Source organism: Phyllobates terribilis, unplaced genomic scaffold, assembly GCF_046119375.1.
Source record: "Phyllobates terribilis strain yellow unplaced genomic scaffold, ASM4611937v1 Scaffold_5__5_contigs__length_657084704, whole genome shotgun sequence".
Lineage (NCBI taxonomy): Eukaryota > Metazoa > Chordata > Amphibia > Anura > Dendrobatidae > Phyllobates > Phyllobates terribilis.
This window is the reverse complement of record NW_027362765.1, coordinates 497,234,237-497,261,997: the sequence shown is the minus strand read 5'-3', so window position 1 is coordinate 497,261,997 and position 27,761 is coordinate 497,234,237. Positions and strand designations below refer to the sequence as shown.

The 27,761-nt window shown below is 42.6% G+C and overlaps 1 protein-coding gene across 1 annotated transcript in view; it reads right to left on the bottom strand.

Moving 5' to 3' along the window:
- The window catches only part of HECTD2 (HECT domain E3 ubiquitin protein ligase 2), a 128,057-nt gene that overhangs the window by 6,532 nt on the left and 93,764 nt on the right, over positions 1-27,761 (bottom strand). Inside the window, exons 12-20 of the mRNA XM_073685557.1 lie at positions 26,197-26,304; positions 22,808-22,940; positions 18,328-18,416; positions 15,024-15,182; positions 14,047-14,121; positions 11,939-12,026; positions 11,740-11,846; positions 3,079-3,194; positions 554-697 (exon numbers count right to left, since the gene is read on the bottom strand). Coding sequence (XP_073541658.1) covers positions 554-697; positions 3,079-3,194; positions 11,740-11,846; positions 11,939-12,026; positions 14,047-14,121; positions 15,024-15,182; positions 18,328-18,416; positions 22,808-22,940; positions 26,197-26,304 — 1,019 coding nt within the window. The remainder of the gene's footprint in view (positions 1-553; positions 698-3,078; positions 3,195-11,739; positions 11,847-11,938; positions 12,027-14,046; positions 14,122-15,023; positions 15,183-18,327; positions 18,417-22,807; positions 22,941-26,196; positions 26,305-27,761) is intronic.

The following is a 27,761-nucleotide window of genomic DNA, read 5'->3' as shown; positions in this document are numbered from 1 at the left end:
CACTCCACAGCACGGCCTCACTACTGAGCGTGTACATAAAGTGCAGCTCAGATTCATCTCAACTAAAAGCAGAGACCCTTAGACCAGGAACAGAACAGACATTTATAGGATATTTCATAACTTTCCCAAATTCTTATGGAAACATTTATAGACCATCCTGCATTGTACTACTGTACCCAATGTATTATATATTTTAGGAGTCGGAGCTGGTCCATTTTATACCAACTCCGACTCCACAGCCCTGATGGACACGTCCCCTTACTCATACGTCGAGCATAAGAAAGGGGTTGTGTCCTCTCAAAACATTGCATCCTGTTACACCATGTAAATGGAAAGGCGATACCTGTTCGATCAGTGAGCCTCCCACTTTTGCCTGTCCACCTAAGGAGAGTGCAGACCACCCTGCCTCTCCACTCAAGTCTATGGCACTGGCGGAGAAAGCCAAGCGCAGAACACAGTCATTTAAAGTCAGTTACAATTAGGAGTTCTAAATCATATTCTGTCACTCTGAAACGTGAAACATATATGCAAGTTAACCAGGTTACATTATTACCAATTAGTTGAGGTTTCATTTTTCGAGATCTTGAAATTCAAGTCGACCATGCCTCCAACCGGCACTCGGTCACTTCCTGTAGCAAAATGGAGAAACTTCTTTTGAAGTTCAAGAGGAAACCCAAGAACAACATCCCAAAAATACCTGCAAAATAAATTATTTTAAAAGTTTGTTTTTATGTTGAGTTTCAAGTTATATATAAATATAGTTCTCAACTTAAAAATGGAACATACAAAGCGGAGCACAAATTCTTACTCTGTTCTTTTTCATGAGCATCAAATATCTTTCACAATTTCTATTAAGTAAAGGAACTAATTAATGATAAACATTCACTATGAAGCATGAATTAAAATAAATAAACCTACAAGAGATATATGAAAAATAATTTTTCCCCATGAGGATTTCATCATTTTGCTCCACTAAAACCCTGGGCTCTGGTCCTTATAGTAGAGCACTTTGAACAATCTGCTACAAGGACCTCAGCCAAGGTTTTAGGAAGGACAAATCACCATGAATAAAGAATATATCTTTCCATCCATGATGCCTCTTAAATGGAGAACACAACCAAAGTATTTTGAGGTTTAAAGAAGAGACACATCCATTGATTTCAACCTACATAGTGATGCTAATCGACATGGCCACAATGTAAAAACACCTTTAACACTTACCAGAATATTATTAATCTGTCACCACAGTTTTGCTAGCCCATCTGGGAGCAGCATAATGTAGAGATAGAGACCCTGATTCCTGTGATCACTCATGGTTTTCTCTGCAGCAGCTCTAGCAGTTATCTGAAATGCCGAGCTCTGCATAGCCCCGCCCCCCACCACTGATTGGCAGATTTCTGTGTACACTCTGCAGAGGCCGAAAACTGCCAATCAGTGGTGGGGGCGGGGTTATACAGAGCTCATGAATATGAGGGACTACATGGCAGCAGGATTACTAGTCCGCTAATGATAATCCCCTGCTGATAAGAGTGATTTTATCAAATCTAAAGCAAGCAGCCCAGTAAGTAACACATTGCTGGAATCAGGCTCTGTTTCTACATCATGCTGCTCCCAAAATCCTGGTGACATATTCCCTTTAGTAAACCTGAATGGGAGATGTTTAAACAAAATTATACTAGATATAAAAAAGTAATAATAAAAAAATAGGTTTTATTCTAACACCAATGTCAGGTAGAAAGACACATTAACAAAATATTAAAATGCTCACCATCCTAAAGATAATGCCCACTGCTTACTATAAAACATGTAAGGCTGTGTTCACACTACCATTGTGACTTCTGGTTGTACTTGTGACTTCTATTATAACATGGGAACATTGCCACAGGTAGTGCTATTTTTTTCCGTCAAATTGGCCAATAATCCATATGGCGGCTCCGAACGAAGCCTCTGATGACAACACGAACTCCAGTAACGAGTGAAAACTACAAGTGGAGGTGACTCAGTTTATTCTCTACGGTGAGTATTTACCAAACAGGAGGAAAAATATTGGCAAAATCAAGGTGTTAAGTCTCCAATATAATCCAATCACAGGGTGTGTAGATCTTGTACAGGATAAGTAGTGTATAAGGCCTGGTGATAAAGTCGTCAAAACACAGAACTGTCAATAGCGAATTCCTACTGCTAAATATATTACAAGGTTTCCAGAGCAAATCTAACAATCCTGCTTGGGTAGATTAGGTCTGCTGCCTCTTTGGATATCCTCGAAGTCATTTTAGAAGCCAGGATTTCCCCCCCCCCCCACACATCGGTTAAATAAAAGGGGCAAACTTATCAACTAGTGCAGAGAAAAAGTAGAAACTTTGCCCATAGAATCCCATCATTTCTAAAATGCAATTTGCAATAAGATTGATCACACAAGGCAACGCTGTATTTTTTCTCTACAATGGTTTTGATAAATCTCCCTAAATGTTTTTGCACTGGTTTTTGCATAGCGTTTTACTTCTAAAACTAACTCAGAAAGAAGGGAAGGTCCCTTTAAAAAGAATTTACCAATGCTGAAAAAAAAACAAAAACCAACATTCAGAATAAAAATAAAAAAAATTATCCAGAAAGGATGTCGCCCCTCAGACAGAAACTATCCCTTGATCTGTGTTTATCTACTAAAGGAGAACATGTTCGCTTCAAACTGCGCTAGTAGTATCAGAAATCGTGATACATTGGGATAATGTCAAAGTTATCCATCAGGTTTTAAAAAAAAAAAAAAAAAGAAAAGAATTGTCTAAAGCCCACCATACATAATAGATGGGTGGCAGGCGAACGATGATTTTTCAGCCAGCAGAAGTCTCACTCTTGTGTTACCTACCCCATCAATTGTCCGGGCCATCATACACAACGGGCTACCACCTGTACCCATCAATGTGTGTGTGGGAGACATACGGTAAATCAAATTGCTGAGATTAAGGGCCAGTTGTGCCTGAAACGCGTCACTATATCTGACTTTAGAAACATGATCAAGTACAGTAATATGAGCTGCGTTTACTTGTAATTATTTACAATCAACTAATAAACGCCACTTACCGGACCGTAAGATCTGCTTTCTGGTATCCATCATAATGGGTGTTTTTCTGGAGCGCGTGCATGTCCAGTTCCGGACTCCCACACACAAGAATCTCTACTTCTTCTGGGCGAAGGAGCTTGGAAATAATAAATAAAAGCACTTTTCATTGAGATGATAAACTTGCAGCATTTTCAGACCACAGCAAACACTTTCCTGCAGAATTATTACCACAGCTTTAGAAGAAAAAAAAAAGAAAAGAAAACATTTTCTAGTAATAAATAACATTTCTCTGGTGATTTAAGGAAGTGAATGTCTCAATGTCACTCATTTTCATGCTCTCTGGTAGAAGAGGGTGTTAATAGTGAACAGTTCGCTCCTGTTAGTGTTTCTCTTCAACATGTACAATATACACACACAGCTCTGCAGCATGTGCCTTATCCACACAGTAGATGCACACACAGCTCTGCAGCATGTGCCTTATTCACACAGTAGATGCACACACAGCTCTGCAGCATGTGCCTTATCCACACTGTAGATGCACACAGCTCTGCAGCATGTACCTTATCCACACTGTAGATGCACACACAGCTCTGCAGCATGTGCCTTATCCACACTGTAGATGCACACACAGCTCTGCAGCATGTGCCTTATCCACACTGTAGATGCACACACAGCTCTGCAGCATGTGCCTTATCCACACTGTAGATGCACACACAGCTCTGCAGCATGTGCCTTATCCACACTGTAGATGCACACACAGCTCTGCAGCATGTGCCTTATCCACACTGTAGATGCACACACAGCTCTGCAGCATGTGCCTTATCCACACTGTAGATGCACACACAGCTCTGCAGCATGTGCCTTATCCACACTGTAGATGCACACACAGCTCTGCAGCATGTGCCTTATCCACACTGTAGATGCACACACAGCTCTGCAGCATGTGCCTTATCCACACTGTAGATGCACACACAGCTCTGCAGCATGTGCCTTATCCACACTGTAGATGCACACACAGCTCTGCAGCATGTGCCTTATCCACACTGTAGATGCACACACAGCTCTGCAGCATGTACCTTATCCACACTGTAGATACACACACAGATCGGCAGCATGTGCCTTATCCACACAGCAGATGCACACACAGCAATGCAGCATGTGCCTTATCCACACAGTAGATGCACACACAGCTCTGCAGCATGTGCCTTATCCACACAGTAGATGCACACACAGCAATGCAGCATGTGCCTTATCCACACAGTAGATACACACACAGCTCTGCAGCATGTGCATTATCCGCAAAGTAGATACACACACACAGCTCTGCAGCATGTGCCTTATCCAAACTGTAGCTACACACACAGCTCTGCAGCATGTACCTTATCCACACTGTAGATACACACACACAGCTCTGCAGCATGTACCTTATCCACATTGTAGATACACACACAGCTCTGCAGCATGTGCCTTATCCACACAGTAGATACACACACACAGCTCTGCAGCATGTGCCTTATCCATACTGTAGATACACACACCGCTCTGCAGCATGTGCCTTATCCACACTGTAGATACACACAGCTCTGCAGCATGTGCCTTATCCACACTGTAGATACACACAGCTCTGCAGCATGTGCCTTATCCACACTGTAGATACACACACAGCTCTGCAGCATGTGCCTTATCCACACAGTAGATACACACACAGCTCTGCAGCATGTGCCTTATCCATACTGTAGATACACACACAGCTCTGCAGCATGTGCCTTACCCACACTGTAGATGCACACACAGCAATGCAGCATGTGCCTTACCCACACTGTAGATACACACACAGCAATGCAGCATGTGCCTTACCCACACAGTAGATGCACACACTGCAATGCAGCATGTGCCTTACCCACACTGTAGATACACACACAGCTCTGCAGCATGTGCCTTATCCACACTGTAGATACACACACAGCAATGCAGCATGTGCCTTACCCACACAGTAGATGCACACATTGCAATGCAGCATGTGCCTTACCCACACTGTAGATACACACACAGCTCTGCAGCATGTGCTTTACCCACACTGTAGATACACACACAGCTCTGCAGCATGTGCCTTATCCACACTGTAGATACACACACAGCTCTGCAGCATGTGCCTTATCCGCACCGTAGATGCACACACAGCAATGCAGCATGCGCCTTACCCACACAGTAGATGCACACACTGCAATGCAGCATATGCCTTACCCACACTGTAGATACACACACACAGCTCTGCCGTATGTGCATTATCCACACTGTAGATACACACACAGCTCTGCAGCATGTACCTTATCCACACTGTAGATGCACACACAGCTCTGCAGCATGTACCTTATCCACACTGTAGATACATACACAGATCGGCAGCATGTGCCTTATCCACACAGTAGATACACACACACAGCTCTGCAGCATGTACCTTATCCACACTGTAGATACACACAGCTCTGCAGCATGTGCCTTATCCGCACCGTAGATGCACACACTGCAATGCAGCATGTGCCTTACCCACACTGTAGATACACACACACAGCTCTGCAGCATGTACCTTATCCACACTGTAGATACATATACACAGCTCTGCAGCATGTACCTTATCCACACTGCAGATATACACACAGCTCTGCAGCATGTACCTTATCCACACTGCAGATATACACACAGCTCTGCAGCATGTACCTTATCCACACTGTAGATATACACACAGCTCTGCAGCATGTACCTTATCCACACTGTAGATATACACACAGCTCTGCAGCATGTACCTTATCCACACAGATACACACACACAGCTCTGCAGCATGTACCTTATCCACACAGATACACACACACAGCTCTGCAGCATGTGCCTTATCCATACTGTAGATACACACACAGCTCTGCAGCATGTGCCTTATCCACACTGTAGATACACACACACAGCTCTGCAGCATGTGCCTTATCCATACTGTAGATACACACAGCTCTGCAGCATGTACCTTATCCACACAGATACACACACACAGCTCTGCAGCATGTGCCTTATCCATACTGTAGATACACACACAGCTCTGCCGTATGTGCCTTATCCACACTGTAGATGCACACACAGCAATGCAGCATGTGCCTTACCCACACAGTAGATGCACACACTGCAATGCAGCATGTGCCTTACCCACACTGTAGATACACACAGCTCTGCAGCATGTGCCTTATCCACACTGTAAATACAAACACAGCTCTGCAGCATGTGCCTTATCCGCACCGTAGATGCACACACAGCAATGCAGCATGTGCCTTGCCCACACAGTAGATGCACACACTGCAATGCAGCATGTGCCTCACCCACACTGTAGATACACACACACACACACACAGCTCTGCCGCATGTGCATTATCCACACTGTAGATATACACACACCGCTCTGCAGCATGTGCCTTATCCACACTGTAGATACACACACAGCTCTGCAGCATGTGCCTTATCCACACAGTAGATACACACACAGCTCTGCAGCATGTGCCTTATCCATACTGTAGATACACACACAGCTCTGCAGCATGTGCCTTACCCACACTGTAGATGCACACACAGCAATGCAGCATGTGCCTTACCCACACTGTAGATACACACACAGCAATGCAGCATGTGCCTTACCCACACAGTAGATGCACACACTGCAATGCAGCATGTGCCTTACCCACACTGTAGATACACACACAGCTCTGCAGCATGTGCCTTATCCACACAGTAGATGCACACACAGCTCTACAGCATGTACCTTATCCACACTGTAGATACACACACAGCTCTGCAGCATGTGCCTTATCCGCACCGTAGATGCACACACTGCAATGCAGCATGTACCTTATCCGCACTGTAGATATACACGCAGCTCTACAGGATGTGCCTTGTCCACACAGTAGATACACACACAGCTCTGCAGCATGTGCCTTATCCGCACTGAAGATACACACACAGCTCTGCAGCATGTACCTTATCCACACTGTAGATACACACACACAGCTCTGCAGCATGTACCTTATCCACACTGTAGATACATATACACAGCTCTGCAGCATGTGCCTTATCCACACTGTAGATACACACACAGCTCTGCAGCATGTTCATTATCCGCACTGTAGATATACACGCAGCTCTACAGGATGTGCCTTGTCCACACAGTAGATACACACGCAGCTCTACAGGATGTGCCTTATCCACCTGTAGATATACACACAGCTCTGCAGCATGTACCTTGTCCACACAGTAGATACACACGCAGCTCTGCAGCATGTGCCTTATCCGCACCGTAGATGCACACACTGCAATGCAGCATGTGCCTTACCCACACTGTAGATACACACACACAGCTCTGCAGCATGTACCTTATCCACACTGTAGATACATATACACAGCTCTGCAGCATGTACCTTATCCACACTGCAGATATACACACAGCTCTGCAGCATGTACCTTATCCACCTGTAGATATACACACAGCTCTGCAGCATGTACCTTATCCACACTGTAGATATACACACAGCTCTGCAGCATGTACCTTATCCACACTGTAGATATACACACAGCTCTGCAGCATGTACCTTATCCACACAGATACACACACACAGCTCTGCAGCATGTGCCTTATCCATACTGTAGATACACACACAGCTCTGCAGCATGTGCCTTATCCACACTGTAGATACACACACACAGCTCTGCAGCATATTCATTATCCGCACTGTAGATATACACGCAGCTCTACAGGATGTGCCTTGTCCACACAGTAGATACACACACAGCTCTGCAGCATGTGCCTTATCCGCACTGAAGATACACACACAGCTCTGCAGCATGTACCTTATCCACACTGTAGATACACACACAGCTCTGCAGCATGTGCCTTATCCACACTGTAGATACACACACAGCTCTGCAGCATGTACCTTATCCACACTGTAGATACACACACAGCTCTGCAGCATGTACCTTATCCACACTGTAGATACACACACAGCTCTGCAGCATGTGCCTTATCCACACTGTAGATACACACACACAGCTCTGCAGCATATTCATTATCCGCACTGTAGATATACACGCAGCTCTACAGGATGTGCCTTGTCCACACAGTAGATACACACACAGCTCTGCAGCATGTGCCTTATCCGCACTGAAGATACACACACAGCTCTGCAGCATGTACCTTATCCACACTGTAGATACACACACAGCTCTGCAGCATGTGCCTTATCCACACTGTAGATACACACACAGCTCTGCAGCATGTACCTTATCCACACTGTAGATACACACACAGCTCTGCAGCATGTGCCTTATCCATACTTTAGATACACACATAGCTCTGCAGCATGTGGATTATCCACACTGTACATACACACACACACAACTCTGCTGCACAAACAGTGCATATACACATAGCTATGAATCATGCACATGATATACACAAAGTTCTGTAGCATGCATGTTATACACACACAACTCTTCTACATGTGCACTATACACACAGCAATGCAGCCTCCATGTAATACCACACAGTTCTGCAGAATGCACATTAGACACACAGTACTACTGCACACAAAATAAATACACACACAGCTCTGCTGCAGGGAGCCTGCATAATGATTTTAGTATTGAATAAATAGTCTAGAACCATATGTTGTCCTTTTTGTCATAGTGCCCCCACTTTTCCTTCTAGGCATATGACTGATCACTTGACCTGTAAACACAAAAAGGCCTTCCAGCTAACTAAAGCCTATCATTTCATTTCATGCTGTTTCAAGACCTGCAGGAGGTGATATGCAGATCCCATACAGCTTCCTTCCCTGCCCTGCACTGATCAAATCAGTGGTAGGTCTGGAGAGAGAGAGAACTGTGCAGATACAGAGTTCTCTCAGTGATCAGGAAGGATCCTATATGAGCAGTCTGCTCCTTCACTAAGGAAGCTGACTACTGACACAAACACTTTTTAAAAAAACTTTCCTCGGTAAAAATGTCATCTTGTAGTTTAAAAAAAAAAAAAAAAAGATATATCTGCTGAATTTTCAGACTTTATTTCAATGATTGGTTTTAAGAGCCTAGAGGTTTATTATTTATTTCTATATGCAGAATCAAAAAGATTTCCGCAACCCAGACGACCAGTTTCATTGTTAGGTCCTAAACTGATTAAGAACAGTTAATCTGTCTCTATCCATTATCTGTCTGGAAGTAAAGTGATCCAATAAAAAGTTAAAATAACAAAAATTACAATAAAATGGGTTTGGTAAGGTGTACTGGAACTGTAAATTGTAATGGTTCATATAATAAAATGCAGTTCCTATAGTGGTGTGAAAATGTGTTTGCTCCTTCCTGATTTCTTATTCTTTTGCATGTTTGTCACACTTATCTTTCAGATCACAAAACAAATTTAAAGATTAGAAAAAGATAACACAAGTAAATACAAAATGCAGCTTTTAAATGAAGGTCTTTATTATTAAGGGAAAAAGAAATCCAAACCTCCAGGACCCTGTGTGAAAAAAGTTATTGCCCCCTAAGCCTAACAACTGGTTGGGCTAACCTTAGCAGTAACAGCTGCAATCAAGCATTTGTGATAACTCGCAATGAGTCTTTTACAAAGCTCTGGAGGAATTTTGGCCCACTCATCTTTGCAAACTTATTGTAATTCAGCAACATTGGAGGGTTTCCGAGCATGAATCGCATTTTTAAGGCCACGTCACAGTATCTCAATTGGATTAAGGTCAGGACTTTGACTGGACCACTCCAAATTCTTATTTTTGTTTTTCATAAGCCATTCAGAGGTGGACTTGCTGGTGTACTTTGGATCATTGTCCTGCTGCATAATCAAAGTGCGCTTCAGCTTGAGATCACGAACAGATGGCCGGACATTCTCAATCAGGATTTTTTGGTAAACAGCAGAATTCATGCTTCCATTTACCACAGAAAAATCTTCCAGGTCCTGGAGCAGCAAAACAGCCCCAGACCATCACACTACCACCACCATATTTTACTGCTGGTATGATGTTCCTTTTCTGAAATGCTGTGTTACTTCTACACCAGATGTAATGGGACAGACACTTTCCAAAAAGTTAAACTTTTGTCTCATCAGTCCACAGAATATTCTCCCAAAAGTCTTGCCGATCCTCAAGATGTTTTCTGGTAAAACTGAGACGAGTCTTTATGTTCTTTTTGCTCAGCAGTGGTTTTCGTCTTGGAACTCTGCCATGCATGCCATTTTTGCCCAGTCTCTTTCTTATGGTGGAGTCATGAACCCTGACCTTAACTGAGGCAAGTGAGGCCTGCAGTTGCTTGGATGTTGTTGTGGGATCTTTTGTGTCTTCTTGGATGAGTCGTCACTGCGCTCTTGGGGTAGGTTCACCACTGTTCCATGTTTTTCACCATTTGTGGATAATCGCTCTCACTGTGGCTCGCTGGAGTCCCAAATCTTTAGAAATGGCTTTATAACCTTTTCCAGACTGATAGGTCTCAATTACTTTATTTTTTTATTTGTTCCTTGATTTCTTTGGATTGCAGCATGATGTATAGCTTTTGAGGATCTTTTGGTCTACTTAACTTTGTCAGGCAGGTCCTATTTAAAGAAGTTGTCCACTACTTTTTGGAAGTGCCCCAATGTATTTAGGATGTGGCCATAAGTTTTTTTGTAAATACCTTTAGTCGTATGTATTGCCTGTGAGCAGCGCCATCACTGTGTGCTCACAAGTATCACGTGACCCCGGCTTTTTCTTCTGCTGATGTCACGTCAAGTGAGGCGTTACACCAGTTACGCGGTACCTGCATTGGGTGTAGAGCCGTGGGCGGGGATACCCTGCGCGTCACACCCAGCATCCACCGAGCGCTTTCCCAATGAATGAGGAGAGGGATGCTGGGTATGATGAGCGGGGTATCCCCGCCCACAGCCCAGCATCCACTGTCGAAAGCAGCACTGAGTCACGCCCAGCTACAGCCGGAACTTGACGCGACAACAGTGGATGTCAGAGCCGGCTGCAGCCGGGGGTCACTGATAGTGCCGCTCACAGGCAATACATACAGCTAAAGGTATTTACAAAAAAAAAAAAAAAACTTATGGCCACATGCTATATAAATTGTGGCAATTCAAAAAAGTACTGGACAACTCCTTTAAGTTATTTCTTGATTGAGAACAGGTGTGGTAGTAATCAGGCCAGGTGTGGCTAGGAAAATTGAACTCAGTTTCCCAATAATGTGATAAAGCACATGTTAATTTTTTAGGGGGGAAGCAATCACTTTTTCACAGGGCCCTGTAGGTTTGGATTTCTTTTTCCCTTAACAAAGACCTTCAATTAAAAACTGCATTTTGTGCTTACTTCTGTTATCTTTGTCTAATATTTAAATTTCTTTTGTGATCTGAAATATTTAAGTTTGACAAACATACAAAAGAATAAGAAATCAGGAAGGGGCATACACTTTTTCACACCACTGTATGTATGGATTGTGTCCACATAACACAACTACAGTAACTTATGATAATTTCATAACTTTAATATCTTTGTACACATACAGTACATCCAGGTAGAGGTCTAGTATTACACATGGAGTGGATCATGTGTCCAGTTACCCCAATCACTGCAATTGACTAAATATTATTATATAAAGTTAGCCTTACCATCAATGCATTGGATGAACAGACACTGTGAAACCCATAGTAAAACGCTGAGAACTGCTTGTAAATGGTTTTATTCAGGAGGAAATCTACATAAAGTTGGACATATTCTGAAAGAAGAAAGACATAATTTTATAGAAAAAAAAAACAAATTTTATAATGGAAAATTACAGATGAGAATCTTTTACTCCGCAAAAATTACCTTTCCTGTTCTGATTTGTGACTGGGATTTTATCCCCACCAGGTTTAAGATTATACGACTTAATGATGCCAAATTCTTCTTGAAACACCTAAAAATGTAGAAATGATATAAAAAGTGAGAATTTAGGATTAAATATCCTTGAATGTTCCATAAAGACAACTCCTGTACTGCAGGTTATATCAATAAGAGATGTTTAAGGGAAAACTGTCAGCAGCTTTTTAATATTTAAAAGGGAACCTGTCACCAGAAAAAAATGCTACTAACCTGAAGATATGGGGTTAATCTGCAGGTTAATAGTGTTATAAACCTTCCCAGCGCCCGCACTTAGTCAAATGCTGCAGGGAGAAAATTAACTTTATTCCCCACGCAGCGTTTGGGTTTCAGTCACGGGGGCGGTGTCGGTGCGGGTTCAGTCACCAGCTCTGACTATACAGAGTGTCAACTGTAACCGCGCCCCCCGGTCCTGACTGACAGCCAGCCCTAATGCAAAGAGAGTGTCAGTCAGGGCCGGGGGGTGCGGTTACAGTTGACACTCTGTATAGTCAGAGCTGGTGACTGAACCTGTGGCGGCGCCGCCTCCGTGACTGAAAGCTGCACGCTGTGAGAGGAATAAAGTTCATTTTCTTCACGCAGAATTTGGCTAAGTGCGGGTGCCAGGCAGGTTTATAACGCTATTAACCTGCAGATTAACCTCATATCTGCAGGTTAATAACGTTTTTCTGGTGCAGCATGATGTAGAAATTGAGACCCTGATTCCAGGGATGTGTCACTTACTGGGCTGCTTGCTGTAGTTTTAATACAATCAGTATTTTATCAGCAGGGGATTATCACTAGAGGGCTAGTTATCTTGTGCCATGTAGTCCTCCTGCTCTATGTAACCCCACCTTATGCCGTATACACAGAAAGCTGCCAATCAGTGGTGTGTGGGGTTATACAGAGCTCAGCATTCAGAGAACTACTAGATTTGCAACAGAAAAAACATTAATTGTAATCAAAATTATATCTAACAGCCCAGTAAGTGACATCGCTGGAATCAGGGTCTCTGCCCCTACATTATGCTGCTCTCAGATTAGGTAGCAAACGCTTGAATTGGTCACACATTCCCTATAAATGGAAAATGAAGCAGTATCAGGCAGAGAGGAAAAAATCTGGTTTCTGCCATGCTGCAAAGACTTGTTGGTAGAACAATCTCGACTCACTTAAATTTGGACACAAGCAGATATGTAGGGACAGTAGGTCCATCATGAATGTTCTATGTATAACAGCAGAGACATCAGAGTTAGTTTATAGCAAAAACCTGGTGACAGATTCCCTTTAAGGGGAACCTGTCACAATGAACATGAAGCACATGAGAAGATTAACATTGGTTTGTGGGGGAAAAAATCAGTATAAGTTATATTTTATGCATTTATATCTCTGCTCATTCTGGGCTTTTATGTCCTATAGGCAGCCCCATTAGTGACAGACAGTTATCTCTGCATGTACACCTATACAGAGCAGGCTGTCAGTCCCTGGTCGGACAGGTCAATTTACTAAAAAGCCCAGAATGAGCAGAGAACTTTTTCACTGTGTCTGGTTCGCTGTATTAAAACAATTTCTAATACTTGGTGGGCAAAAGTTACAGCGAAATGTCCAAAAAGAGAGGCTAAGCTTCACAAGCTTAGGCCATTCTGCATGTATTGTATGCTTACCTAAGCAATTTGCAGGAAAAATTTGGACATTAATGTAGGTGGTAATTTGGCTTTACAGAATGTCCCCATGATAAGTCTCTACACACTGATCAGAACTAAGAGTTGTCATAGGGAATCTGTAAATCTTACCAGTTAGCATTCATGGGCATCAAATAAGTTGTACCATAACTCTACCCTTTGTAAAGATTGAACATTCTACATTCCCTATACAATATAATGTAACATGGATGTTATTTTAGGTTTACGTGTTTGCATGACTTGTGTCTTACTAACTAAGCGTATAGTGACAGCCACCATATTTAACAGGAACAGATGGTACTTATTCTTCATGAATCGAATAGCAACAGACTATATGGTCAGATATGGAAAATTCTATCTAATAAGACTTGCAAGTATGAAAGAAGGTGGTCGACAGACCTGGAATGTAGAGTAGAAATCCTCCTCCACATTGCCTTCATATGTTAGTAGTTCATTCAATCCATGAGCAAGTTCCTAAACACAAAACGCAAAAGTAAAATGTCATCTTAACTGATAATTTACATTTTTATTTCTTAGAAAATAATATGACAACTGTAACAGACAAATCATAGCAGCCATAATGTACATCTACAAGCCTGCAGGAGAAGAACATTATAAGGGTGGTCTAGGAACTTCTTCATGCCTTACCCCACCTAGTATGAGGAGATGGTGGTATGACTTATTGGACAGCTCTACACTTACTACTTATCTGTTAATATTCTCTTGCTTCTCCAAAGTGCTACCCTTATGGTTATAATTAAAGATGGATGGGTGCGATGTGATCCACACCAAACCCTCCCCAATATATAACTTACGGCAACAGCAAGGGCTGCCTCTACCATATGCATGTTGGGGAAATGAAGCATGCTCTCTATGCAAAAGTGCAAAAAGCATAAATCATGTAGAGAAAAAAATCAACATTAGAGTACTTGTATTATTAGCTGGAAAACAGTATGTGAGGATAATAATTATGTACTATAAGTTGTACTGGATATGTACTTTTTTTTAATCTTAAAGTGATTATGGATTTCAGGTTAGGAGGCCCCCAGTTCCGGAAGCCCCAATGGTCCATAGTGGACAGCTGCTAAGTGTAACGCACACAGCTCATGTATCACATGGTTGGCAATTCACTGGAATTACTGGCACAAATATAATGATGAAATATGAGATGTTGGGCAAAATTCAACTTTCCCACAAATCTGTTGGGGGTATGAGAAAATTTGCTTATGACTACATGGTTTCATCCATGTCAAATCAGAGGGTAACACGGGTCAGCGGAAGCAGTTTCCCGGCCCCTTGTGAGCGCAATATACAATAGATGATATTAGACATTCAGTATGGAGCATGAAATGGTAACAAACCCAAATTGTACTCACTGGCATGATCTGATACAGGTCATCAAGTGTGACAGATGCAATGCCTATGGGGATGTTCTGGTCACAAGGTACTATGGGAGGACTTAAAAGCTTCTTGTAGCAGCAAGGTGGAAAGCGGATATCTAGAGTGATGCTGTTATAGACAGCCAGCCCCATCAACTATGGAGAAATGTTAAGTCTAAACACGTCATACAGATCAGAACACAGTGATCACAACTGCTGATATATATCCTGAATATCATCCTAGATGACGATTTACTGCAATATCGACTCTGAAGGCCCATTAGGATCCACTTCACACAGCAAGTAAGAGAACAGTGAAAGAAACAATCTGATATAATATTATTGAGGCCCTTAGTCTCAGGGGGCTTCTAAATATAACCATGAAATGAACGAACTGCAGATTTCCTAGAAGATACAGGTTGATGTATGACAATCCGAAGATTCAATACCATAGAAGGACTTATTGAAATTGAACAAAAAAAATAGATATGTAGTCATTATGCCCAGTGTAGTAATATAGTAGCAACTTGAGGATGCAAAGGCTTTATTATCACATACTGTATTTCTTAAGGATATAAGAGCACATTCTAATAACTAGAGGATTTATTATGAAACAGATTGACTGGTCTAAAATGAAAAGTCTGCAGTCACTCGTGTGCGCCCCGGGAATAGGGGCCGGGTATGTGCTATGTACAGTCTCTGCCAGAACCAGTCTTGTGGGCGCAGTCTCGCTTCATACAGGTGTATTGCGTGAGGCTGCGCCCACTAGATGGATTCTGCCCAGGAGTATACTTATCGCATACCTGACCGCCATTCCCGGAGTAGGCAACGGCAAATCCCCGCAGCGCACAGTGCGTGCGCTGGGGGATTCATATGTCTGCAGTCACACAGAGTGACTGCAGACTTATCGATTTGGACCGGACAACCTCTTTAATGAGTTTTCCCATTTTATAAAGGAATGGCAAATGCAAGGATATGTCATCACATTATGAACAGAAGAAATCTGATCACCAGAATCCCACGAAAAAATGAGTGCTGCTTTAGTGTGGTGTACCCCTTTCTAAGTTTGGCTGTGGCACTACTGTGAAAAGGACACACCACTATACTAGCAGAGATTACAAAGTGTTGCCATATCCTACAAATATGCTATTCCATTTTAAAAGCTGCTAATAAATCCCTTTTAATTATTTTACAAAGATTTAGGGTTTTTCCCATATGCTCTTTGAGAGCATGTGGACATTACAATTGAGGGAACATCCCCTATTACTGGAGAGACACTGAAAAGAGTGGCTTGTGGTCTAGCAGTCTCCGTAGCCATATCATCTGATCTGGACTGCACGGTGGCTCAGTGGGTAGCACTGTTGCTTTGCAGCAGTGGGGTCCTGGGCTCAAATCCCACCAAGGACAATTGGGTTTCCTCCCGGGTTCATCGGTTTCCTCCCACACTACAAAGACATACTGATAGGGGATATAGATTGTGAGCCCCAATGGGAACAGTGATGATGGTGTCTAAAGTGCTGCGGAATTAATGGCGCTATATAAATAATAATTTTTACAATATAGGTTACATACAGTACAGACCAAAAGTTTGGACACACCTTCTTATTTAAAGATTTTTCTGTATTTTCATGACTATGAAAATTGTACATTCACACTGAAGGCATCAAAACTATGAATTATCACATGTGGAATTATATACTTAACAAAAAAGTGTGAAACAACTGAAAATATGTCTTATATTCTAGGTTCTTCAAAGTAGCCACCTTTTGCTTTGATGACTGCTTTGCACACTCTTGGCATTCTCTTGATGAGCTTCAAGCGGTAGTCACTGGAAATGGTGTGCCCTGTCAGGTTTGATAAGTGGGATTTCTCGCCTTATAAATGGGGTTGGGACCCTCAGTTGTGTTGTGCAGAAGTCTGGTGGATACACAGCTGATAGTCCTACTGAATAGACTGTTAGAATTTGTATTATGGCAAGAAAAAAGCAGCTAAGTAAAGAAAAACGAGTGGTCATCATTACTTTAAGAAATGAAAATCAGTCAGTCCGAAAAACTGGGCAAAATTTGAAAGTGTCCCCAAGTGCAGTTGCAAAAACCATCAAGCGCTACAAAGAAACTGGCTCACATGAGGACCGCCCCAGGAAAGGAAGACCAAGAGTCACCTCTGCTTCTGAGGATGTTTATGCGAGTCACCAGCCTCAGAAATCGCAGGTTAACAGCAGCTCAGATTAGAGACCAGGTCAATGTCACACAGAGTTCTAGCAGCAGACACATCTCTTCAACAACCGTTAAGAGGAGACTTTGTGCAGCAGGCCTTCATGGTAAAATAGCTGCTAGGAAACCACTGCTAAGGACAGGCAACAAGCAGAAGAGACTTGTTTGGGCTAAAGAACACAAGGAATGGACATTAGACCAGTGGAAATCTGTGCTTTGGTCTGATGAGTCCAAATTTGAGATCTTTGGTTCCAACCACCGTGTCTTTGTGCGATGCAGAAAAGGTGAACAGATGGACTCTACATGCTTGGTTCCCACCGTGAAGCATGGAGGAGGAGGTGTGATGGTGTGGGGGTGCTTTGCTGGTGACACTGTTGGGGATTTATTCAAAATTGAAGGCATACTGAACCAGCATGGCTACCACAGCATCTTGCAGCGGCATGCTATTCCATCCGGTTTGCGTTTAGTTGGACCATCATTTATTTTTCAACAGGACAATGACCCCAAACACACATCCACGCTGTGTAAGGGCTATTTGACCAAGAGGGAGAGTGATGGGGTGCAACGCCAGATGACCTGGCCTCCACAGTCACCAGACCTGAACCCAATCGAGATGGTTTGGGGTGAGCTGGACCGCAGAGTGAAGGCAAAAGGGCCAACAAGTGCTAAGCATCTCTGGGAACTCCTTCAAGATTGTTGGAAGACCATTTCCGGTGACTACCTCTTGAAGCTCATCAAGAGAATGCCAAGAGTGTGCAAAGCAGTCATCAAAGCAAAAGGTGGCTACTTTGAAGAACCTAGAATATAAGACATATTTTCAGTTGTTTCACACTTTTTTGTTAAGTATATAATTCCACATGTGTTAATTCATAGTTTTGATGCCTTCAGTGTGAATTTACAATTTTCAAAGTCATGAAAATACAGAAAAATCTTTAAATGAGGTGTGTCCAAACTTTTGGTCTGTACTGTATAACTTTTCTTTGTTGCCTTCCAAACAGCAGCAGAAAAAAATAATCATTAATGTGTCTAATATATAGGGCATTAGCTCACTCCTAAAGGTAAAGTCATTTGTTCCAATAAAAAGATACAGTTCCAACCAGACGAAATTCGGAATAGTTGTCACACTTAAAACTGCTGAACCAGTGGAAGTTGGAGTCCTTGTGATACGTGAACATGCCTGAAATAAACACGGAAACCGGATTAATGATCGAGATGTGCGTCTGAAACCAATCAATATAAATCAGAGTTCTGTAAACATATAATAAGCCACGGTAGGAAAGAGAGGGCTGCACTACAGCACAAGGAGAAGCATATCCTTATACGTTGCCATAATACAGACGATGTGCACCATTCCCCTCCCAAATATCAGCTGATGGGCAAAGACCCTACTAGTCGCATAGGAGAGGAAGCACAAAATGATGCCACAACCAGACAGTTTCTGTAGTGTTTTCATTCATTACTGCTCCAAATTATCTATTACTGTCTATTACATTCCTAATAGGAGTGCAGGGCTGCGGTCAGCCATATCCATCTGTCCTTCTGATAAAGACGTGCAGGCAAATAAAATAATTAGGAAGCATTAAAAGAGGCATATAAGCTCATGGCCAGAATATACACTGCTCAAAAAACTAAAGGGAACGCTCAAATAACACATCCTAGATCTGAATGAATGAAATATTCTCATTGAATACTTTGTTCTGTACAAAGTTGAATTTGCTGACAACAAAATCACACAAAAATCATCAATGGAAATCAAATTTATTAACCAATGGAGGCCTGGATTTGGTGTCACCCCCAAAATTAAAGTGGAAAAACACACTACAGGGTGATCCAACTTTGATGTAATGTCCTTAATACAAGTCAAAATGAGGCTCAGTATTGTGTGTGGCCTCCACGTGCCTGTATGACCTCCCTACAACGCCTGGGCATGCTCCTGATGAGGTTGCGGATGGCCTCCTGTGGGATCTCCTCCCAGACCTGGACTAAAGCATCCGCCAACTCCTGGACAGTCTGTGGTGCAACATGATGTTGGTGGATGGAGCGAGACATGTTGTCCCAGATGTACTCAATCGGATTCAGGTCTGGGGAACGGGCGGGCCAGTCCATAGCTTCAATGCCTTCATCTTGCAGGAACTGCTGACACACTCCAGCCACATGAGGTCTGGCATTGTCCTGCATTAGGAGGAACCCAGGGGCCAACCGCACCAGCATATGGTCTCACAAGGGGTCTGAGGATCCCATCTCAGTACCTAATGGCAGTCAGGCTACCTCTGGTGAGCACATGGAGGACAGTGCGGCCCTCCAAAGAAATGCCACCCCACACCATTACTGACCCACTGCCAAACTGGTCATGCTGAAGGATGTTGCAGGCAGCAGATCGCTCTCCACGGCGTCTCCAGACTCTGTCACGTCTGTCACATGTGCTCTGTGTGAACCTGCTTTCATCTGTGAAGAGCACAGGGCGCCAGTGGCGACTTTGCCAATCCTGGTGTTCTGTGGCAAATGCCAAGCGTCCTGCACGGTGTTGGGCTGTGAGCACAACTCCCATCTGTGGACGTCGGGCCCTCATACCACCCTCATGGAGTCGGTTTCTAACCGTTTGTGGACACATGCACATTTGTGGCCTGCTGGGGGTCATTTTGCAGGACTCTGGCAGTGCTCCTCCTGTTCCCCCTCTTGCACAAAGGCGGAGGTAGCGGTCCTGCTGCTGGGTTGTTGCCCTCCTATGGCTCCCTCCACGTCTCCTGGTGTACTGGCCTGTCTCCTGGTAGCGCCTCCAGCCTCTGGACACTACGCTGACAGACACAGCAAACCTTCTTGCCACAGCTCGCATTGATGTGCCATCCTGGATGAGCTGCACTACCTGAGCAACTTCTGTGGGTTGTAGAGTCCGTCTCCTGCTACCATGAGAGTGAAAGCACAACAAACATTCAAAAGTGACCAAAACAATCAGCCAGAAAGCATTGGTACTGAGATGTGGTCTGTGGTCCCCACCTGCAGAACCACTCCTTTAATGAGAGTGTCTTGATAATTGCCAATAATTTCCATCTATTGTCTATTCCATTTGCACAACAGCATGCGAAATTGATTGTCAATCAGTGTTGCTTCCTAAGTGGACAGTTTGATTTCACAGAAGTTTGATTTACTAGGAGTTTTATTCTCTTGTTTAAGTGTTCCCTTTATTTTTTTGAGCAGTGTAGTTTTGCCTCTATACAAGTCACTAATGCAGCCACACTTAGAATACTGGGTATAATTTTGGTCTCCAGTGTATAAGAAGGACAGAGTTGAACTAGGACGGGTACAGAGAGGAGCAATCAAGATTATTAAGAAATAGGTGGATTGCACTACCAAGAGAGATTATAAAACTTGGGATTTTTCAGTTTGGGAAAATTAAGGCTTAGGCTGTGTGCCCACGATGCGTTTTTCAAGCGTTTACGCTGCGGAATTTCCGCAGCGTAAACGCTTGGCAAACCTTCCCCCATGGTCTCCAATGCAATTCCGCACTTTCAATGCCCATGCTGCGTATTTTTCTGCAGCGTTTATGCTGCGCTCAAAAATCCGGAGCATGTCCATTAATTTTGCGGACACGCAGCGTAATCGCCGCCATTGACTTGCATTAGAACGCGCCAGTTCCGCAAGACTGCATCTGTACTTGCGTAATTGGCGCGTTCTAATGTGCGGATGGTACCCGGGTGTGGAGGAGAGGAGACTCTCATCCAGACCTGGGTACCATAGAATCTGTAAAAAAAAAAATTTAAAACAAAAAATAAAAGTTTATACTCACCTTCTGATGTCCTCCCAGTATTTTGTCTACGCCGTCCGGTCTCTTGCAATGCTCGTGCTGTTGTGAAGGACCTGCCATGATGTCACTGAGTCATGTGACCCATCACATGACTCAACGACGTCACCGCAGGGCCTTCACACCACCGCGAACATTGCAAGAGACCGGACACAGCGGAGATGACACCGGGAAGACACCGGAAGGTGAGTATAATCTTTTTTTTTTATTTTTTACCATTCTTATTCTTTTTTTTAACTATTACTTGGTCACACTATATAAATCCATGCCGGTTGCATGGATTTATATTGTGTGATCAACTTGTCAAGCACTTTCCAAGTGATGCTAAAATCGCTTAGAAAACTGCTTGAAAAAAATGCATGTAAAAACGCTGAAAAAACCCTTCTCTCTGGCAGAAATAAAGCATGTAAATCTGCATGCGTTTTTTTCTGCCAGAGAGAGGCTAAAACGCTCTGCATCAAATCTGCTATGTGGGCACAAAGCCTTAGAGGCAATATTATTAGAAAATACAAATATGTGAGGGGACAGTATAGAGATCTTACTAATGATCTCTTTACACCTATGTCTTCAACAATGACAAGGGGATATTCTCTACATCTAGAACAGGGATGTCAAACTCAAACACACAGAGGGCCAAAATGAAAAACTTGGACAAAGTCGTGGGCAACCAGTATACAGTATAATGGCCCCACATAGTCCTCCATACAGTATAATGGGTCCCACATAGTCCTCCATGCAGAATAATGGACCCCACATAGTCCTCCATACAGAATAATGAGCCCCGTATAGTCCTCAATGCAAAATAATGGGTCCACATAGGAGTGGTGGTTCTGGTGTCGCGGGCCAAATATAAGTCACCCTGCGGGCCAGATTTGGCCCACGGGCCAGAGTTTGTCATGTATGATCTAGAAGATGGAAGGTTTAATCATAATCACAGACGTAGATTCTTTACTGTAAGAGCAGTGAGACTATGGAACGCTCTGCCGCATGATATTGTAATGGTTGATTCGCTAAAAAAAAGTACAAGAAGAGCTTGGACGCCTTTCTTGAAAAATATAATCTTACAGGTTATGGGCACTAGATTCTGTAATGGGAACTAGTCCAGTTGACGTATGTGGAGTCAGGAAAGAATTTCTCCTCTAATATGTGGCAATTAGCATCTGTCTCATGGGGCTTTTACCTCCTTCTGGATCAACAACTTGAGTTATAGGTTGAACTCGATGGACTTATGTCTACCTTCAATTGTAAAACAACAATTGACTGCAAAAGTGTTGTTTTAGGAAGCAGCTCTACTCTATTATTAGTGCCCCTACAACACAGAGCCACTGACTAACTGGACAACTTCGTCTTGAATATCTTTTTGAAACTAAAAGCAGAAGAGGGGAACAGCACCATCGGCCCTGCCATTATGTATTGAGTCTATGTTTGTTTATCTTTTGTCAAGTCATTGAGTAAAAAAAATTGTATTGGTGGAAATCTGTGACGGACACCCCTTAAAATCAGTAGAATGTAAGTTTTAACAGCCATGCCACACAGCTCAGAGATGTGAGCAGTTGGGGCACTCTACTTAGCATAGCACCACAGGAACCCAAGCCATCAGAGTCTCAAAAGATAGACACAAATTGAATTTTATGCTATGATCTTATTTTGGATAAGCACATTATTGGACGTTATTTCTTTACAGAAGCCCCAAGACTTCCATCATTACTTTTACTCAAGCCTCCATCTTTATTCATTTAGATTGCTATGCGGTACTCAAGCCAACTTACCGTAGTCAGGATGGAAAATCTGTCTGATTAGCAAAATAAACCACTCTTTAGTCAGACCACCCAAGTCAAGGCCAGCTTCACCTACAAAGGTAACTTTCAACTTTTTCTTTAGGTCAGCTCGTTTTCTTGTAAGCTGTGGAAATAGAAGATTTAATGTGTCTTACAGGTTTCTAATTGGTTTGGTCAAAAGAAAGCTTTGTTATAACTGGGTATTTAACTACTTCTGGACGCCCATAGACTATACACATCCAAGTGATCCTTGCTTTCCTCTGCACTGGAGTTCTAAATTATCAATGCAGAGAAAGTAGTTTGCAGGAGATTGTGCAACTGCAGGGGTGGAAAGTCGGCTGTCAGACACAGCCAGACTCCCCATAGAGAAGGCAGACCGTTTATACCATGTTTGTCCTCTTGATCGTTGTATACACAATGCTGAACCCGCATTTGTGTATAAGGATTAGGAAGCACTGATAGTGCTTCCTCCTCTGAACCCAATATTTATGTGATTGCTGGGAGTAGGGAGGGAACAGGAGCTGCTGATTTCTAGGACACACAGTCAGTTGTACTATGCAGGGAAGAGGGAATCTCCCCTGTAACTGAGGCTAATACACCAATCCCACTTACAGGGAAAATCAGCAATGAAAAAAATGTCTTAGTATTTTACAATGCCCCCAAAGGTTTTTAAAGAACTTATGAAGGGCAAAGTGTATAAAATAAAAGAAAAGAAGATACACTGACAGTCCTAATCATTATTTCCAGCCTTGCCCTATCGGGAAAAAGTCCAAAATAAAAAAGTTGAAAAATAGACATTTATTTTTCTCTATATTATTCCCTAATATCAGGAAAAAAAATAACCTAAAAATTAAGCCCCATTTACAGACAAAATAATAGAAAAAAAATTACTTACATATCTTATTAATATTAATTATTTTAAAAGAGAAAACATTTTTTTTTAAAGCCATTAAAAGCGTATATTCAATAAAACCCTGAAAATTTGCTGGTCAGGAGAGGGGGGAAAAAGGGCCCAGGCGTGAATTGGTTAATCAGGACAAAGGATTGCCAAAAGTAGCTTGAGTAAAACAGATAAAAATGTCCAGCTCAATACTGACTTTGACCCAAAGCTGTATGTGTATCTAATAAGATAAACCGTGCATGTTGATACTGAAAGCTGGCACATCATCAATCCCAAATTGTGTAATGTAAAATTACTTCAGGAACTACTAGACTTTCGGAAGACCGTGTGAAAGTGCACAGCTTTTTTTTTTTCTCTTTTTTTAAGCTTTTTTCATCACTGTCATAATTTTTTTTTCCCCCATCAATGTAGCAGTTTGAGAGCTTTGTTTTTCAAGGGATGGGCTTTATTTCAAAAATACCATTTTGGGTGCATATACTATATTAAAAATTATTCCTGAACTCTTTGAAGTGGGATAGAAAAAAAACAGTTGTCAGGTCTTGGTCTTGCCCTTTGCGCTCTGTTTTCCCAGTGTTCGAAGTGACATTAATGTTAGCTGGTTTTGGTCATTTTTCTTATGAAGCAGTGGTATGGCTGTGCATGTGCTTCTTCCATAATAACAGAGATCTGAGGCGCCAATCATGAGAAATCTAGCGTAGAAGCCATATGCAAATCTGGCTGAAAATACATTGGCGAATGGGTCATTAGAAAATGATGCCTTGCTTACATCAGGTGTTACATTTATTTTTTAAAAATGTATATATTTTTTTATTGTACATATCATATCTTTCCATTATCACTCAGCCCACTAGGCTAAATACTACCCATAATTCCTGGTTTGTTTTTTTTTAGCAGCCACACAGAAATAGGCTGAAATCGACTGTCTCTGAGTTATACATGAAGGCTTCCTGAACATGGTCTGAGCTGGGCAAAGGGCATTGGGAAGGAGGGGGGGGGGGGGTGTGAGCTGTGACCGTCACCTATAGTGAATAGTGGGTGCTGTACATATGGGTGATACCTTTCATTGTAATCTTGTCTGTAATGATAATGAGACAGCTGAAAAGTCTAGTATTAAGTTGGCCATACACATTAGACGACTCCCAGTAGAACGATGCTATGGCCGACAGCCATCTCCGGTGAGTCTCCCATACATAGGAGCACCTATTTCGATAAGCACTCCAGCGCTCTGTGTGAGGAAGACGTGTCTGGCAGCGGCTTATCTCCGGGAGGCAATGCGATCGGCAGTTCGAAATCAAAAATGATTGACCGACATCTCTCAAGATGATCATTGGCGTACAGCCCAATACACAGACTGTCTGCCGAAGCCTTCGATACTGGTGGGTTCAGCCAACAATAATCTAATGTGTATGGGTGCCATTAGGCTTAAAGGGGTTGTCCAGTCTTAAACTACATGTCTGTAGTCACTCCACTGCATGTGACTGCAGACTTGTGAATCCTCACATTGCGCACACTGAGGATTCTCTGGTGCAGGAGCGGCGGTCATGTGACTGCGAGTATGCGATATGCATACTCCCATCCACAGTCCGACGTGTCCGAGTCGGCCTTGCTCAATAGAAGTGTATTGAAAGAGGCCGGACACATCTACTTGGAATGTAGTACATTGCATACTTGCGGTCACATGACTGCCGGTCCTGGCATCTGCCCCGGAGAATCCTCACAGCGTGCAAAGTGAGGATTCACAAGTGTGCAGTCACAGAGTGACTACAGACTTGTAGTTTAAGACCAGACAATCCCTTTAAGGTTCCTTTATGTAGCCAACTATCAGCCTGTGTAAAGGTGTCGGCAAGCACCCAAAAAGATATTCGTTGGGTGATGGATCTGTTAGGACAGTATAAAAAGTATCATTATTGGCAGCACCTTGTCTGTACTGCCGACAACTATGATATTCTATGGGCACAGAACTATCCAATTAACAATCGTCCTGTGCCCATGGATTTTTGTTAGCCTGTTTAACAAGGTCAATAACCAACAACAGATCAAGTACTATATCTTCAATCAGCGCTCATTTAACAGCATGGATTGGCAAGTATAAACCTGGCATTAGTGGCAAGTGTGAAAATTACAAGATTTCTCTTTTTTTAAACTTTTTTTTATATATTATTTTTAATATTGATAGGGATATTAAACAATTAATTAATTAGGGAGGTGTTGAGAGAGAGCGCTACCTCGTGGGTATGCACAGATATTTTAGGAGGAAGATCCTATGTAACTGGTCTCCACTTCTTGGCCCCCATCTAACAGAAAAAAAAAAGACCGAGACTGGTAACTAAAATGGCAGCCTCAGGATTTGGTCCTTCAACTTCAAGCCATCACATCTCAGCATACAAGTAAAATATTAAAAACTAGATTCCAAATTATTGAAGTGTAAAGAAGGGTCTTTTATATATTTCGGGTAGTTGAGATTTAACAATTTTATTACCTCGTCCAGAGAATCGCTAACCAGCTGCAGCCTCCTGACTTTGATATTAAGAAACAACATGTTCATATCTGGTTTCTGTCTCCGAGAAACTTTATCCACAAGACTTTGCTGAAAAAAAAATAAAGACTAGTTAAAACTGAACAATGTTTCAGACCTTCAACAATATTTAGCTAGTCTGCGATGTTTCAATTTATCAGTGTTTGAACAGATCAACCAAACCAACGTTGACCCAACCTGGTCTTACATTGACTTTAAATGATGAAACTAGAGTTTAAATAAAGTCATCTACACATCACCGTGGAATTTGTAATGTGTGCATGGTCAATTGATTGCCTTTCTTGTGCAAGCTTCGAGGCCTTGCATCATGTTTGTGTTGTGGGGCCCCAAACTGGCTCAGTGGATTTTCAGTTACAACAACAGTCATTACTTTTGTTTTGTAATTTCGGCACTATAACGCTTAGGCAAGAATTTCAACTAATTTTTATTTCATGTACAGTAAGGACACAATTGGCTGAATTTCTATATTACATAATAAAAATATAAATATAAAATGTCTGCACAGTAACACGGTCATAAAGTAGCGCCAGGCCCCAATAGGGCTGCCCTCGGCCGCCTCAGGCCCCAGGCCCCAATAGGGCTGCCCTCGGCCACCACAGGCGCCAGGCCCCAATAAAGCTGCCCTCGGCCGCCTCAGGCGCCAGGCCCCAATAAAGCTGCCCTCGGCCGCCTCAGCTGTCAGGTCCCGTAGCTGCCTCAGGGAAGCTACAAGGCTGAGACTTATTTTAAAATGTACTTTACAAGGTATGGACAAGAATAAAAAGCTCTGCTGCCTTCTGCAGCAAATCAGCAGCGAAATGTGCAGGTATTACATGACGGTTTCAATGCAGGTTTCTTTCCATTAAATACTGAAGATCTGAAAATCATGTTGTAATTTCTGCTAATTCAGGAACATGGCAACCACTTTATTTTGCCAATCGTACAACGATATCTTTTAAGACATACAGTACAGACCAAAAGTTTGGACACACCTCATTTAAATTTTTTTTCTGTATTTTCTTGACTATGAAAAATTGTACATTCACACTGAAGGCATCAAAACTATGAATTAACACATGTGGAATTATATACTTAACAAAAAAGTGTGAAACAACTGAAAATATGTCTTATATTCTAGGTTCTTCAAAGTAGCCACCTTTTGCTTTGATGACTGCTTTGCACACTCTTGGCATTCTCTTGATGAGCTTCAAGAGGTAGTCACCGGAAATGGTCTTCCAACAATTTTGAAGGAGTTCCCAGAGATGCTTAGCACTTGTTGGCCCTTTAGCCTTCACTCTGCGGTCCAGCTCACCCCAAACCATCTTGACTGGGTTCAGGTCTGGTGACTGTGGAGGCCAGGTCATCTGGCGTAGCACCCCATCACTCTCCTTCTTGGTCAAATAGCCCTTACACAGCCTGGAGGTGTGTTTGGGATCATTGTCCTGTTGAAAAATAAGTGATGGTCCAACTAAACGCAAACCGGATGGAATAGAATGCCGCTGCAAGATGCTGTGGTAGCCATGCTGGTT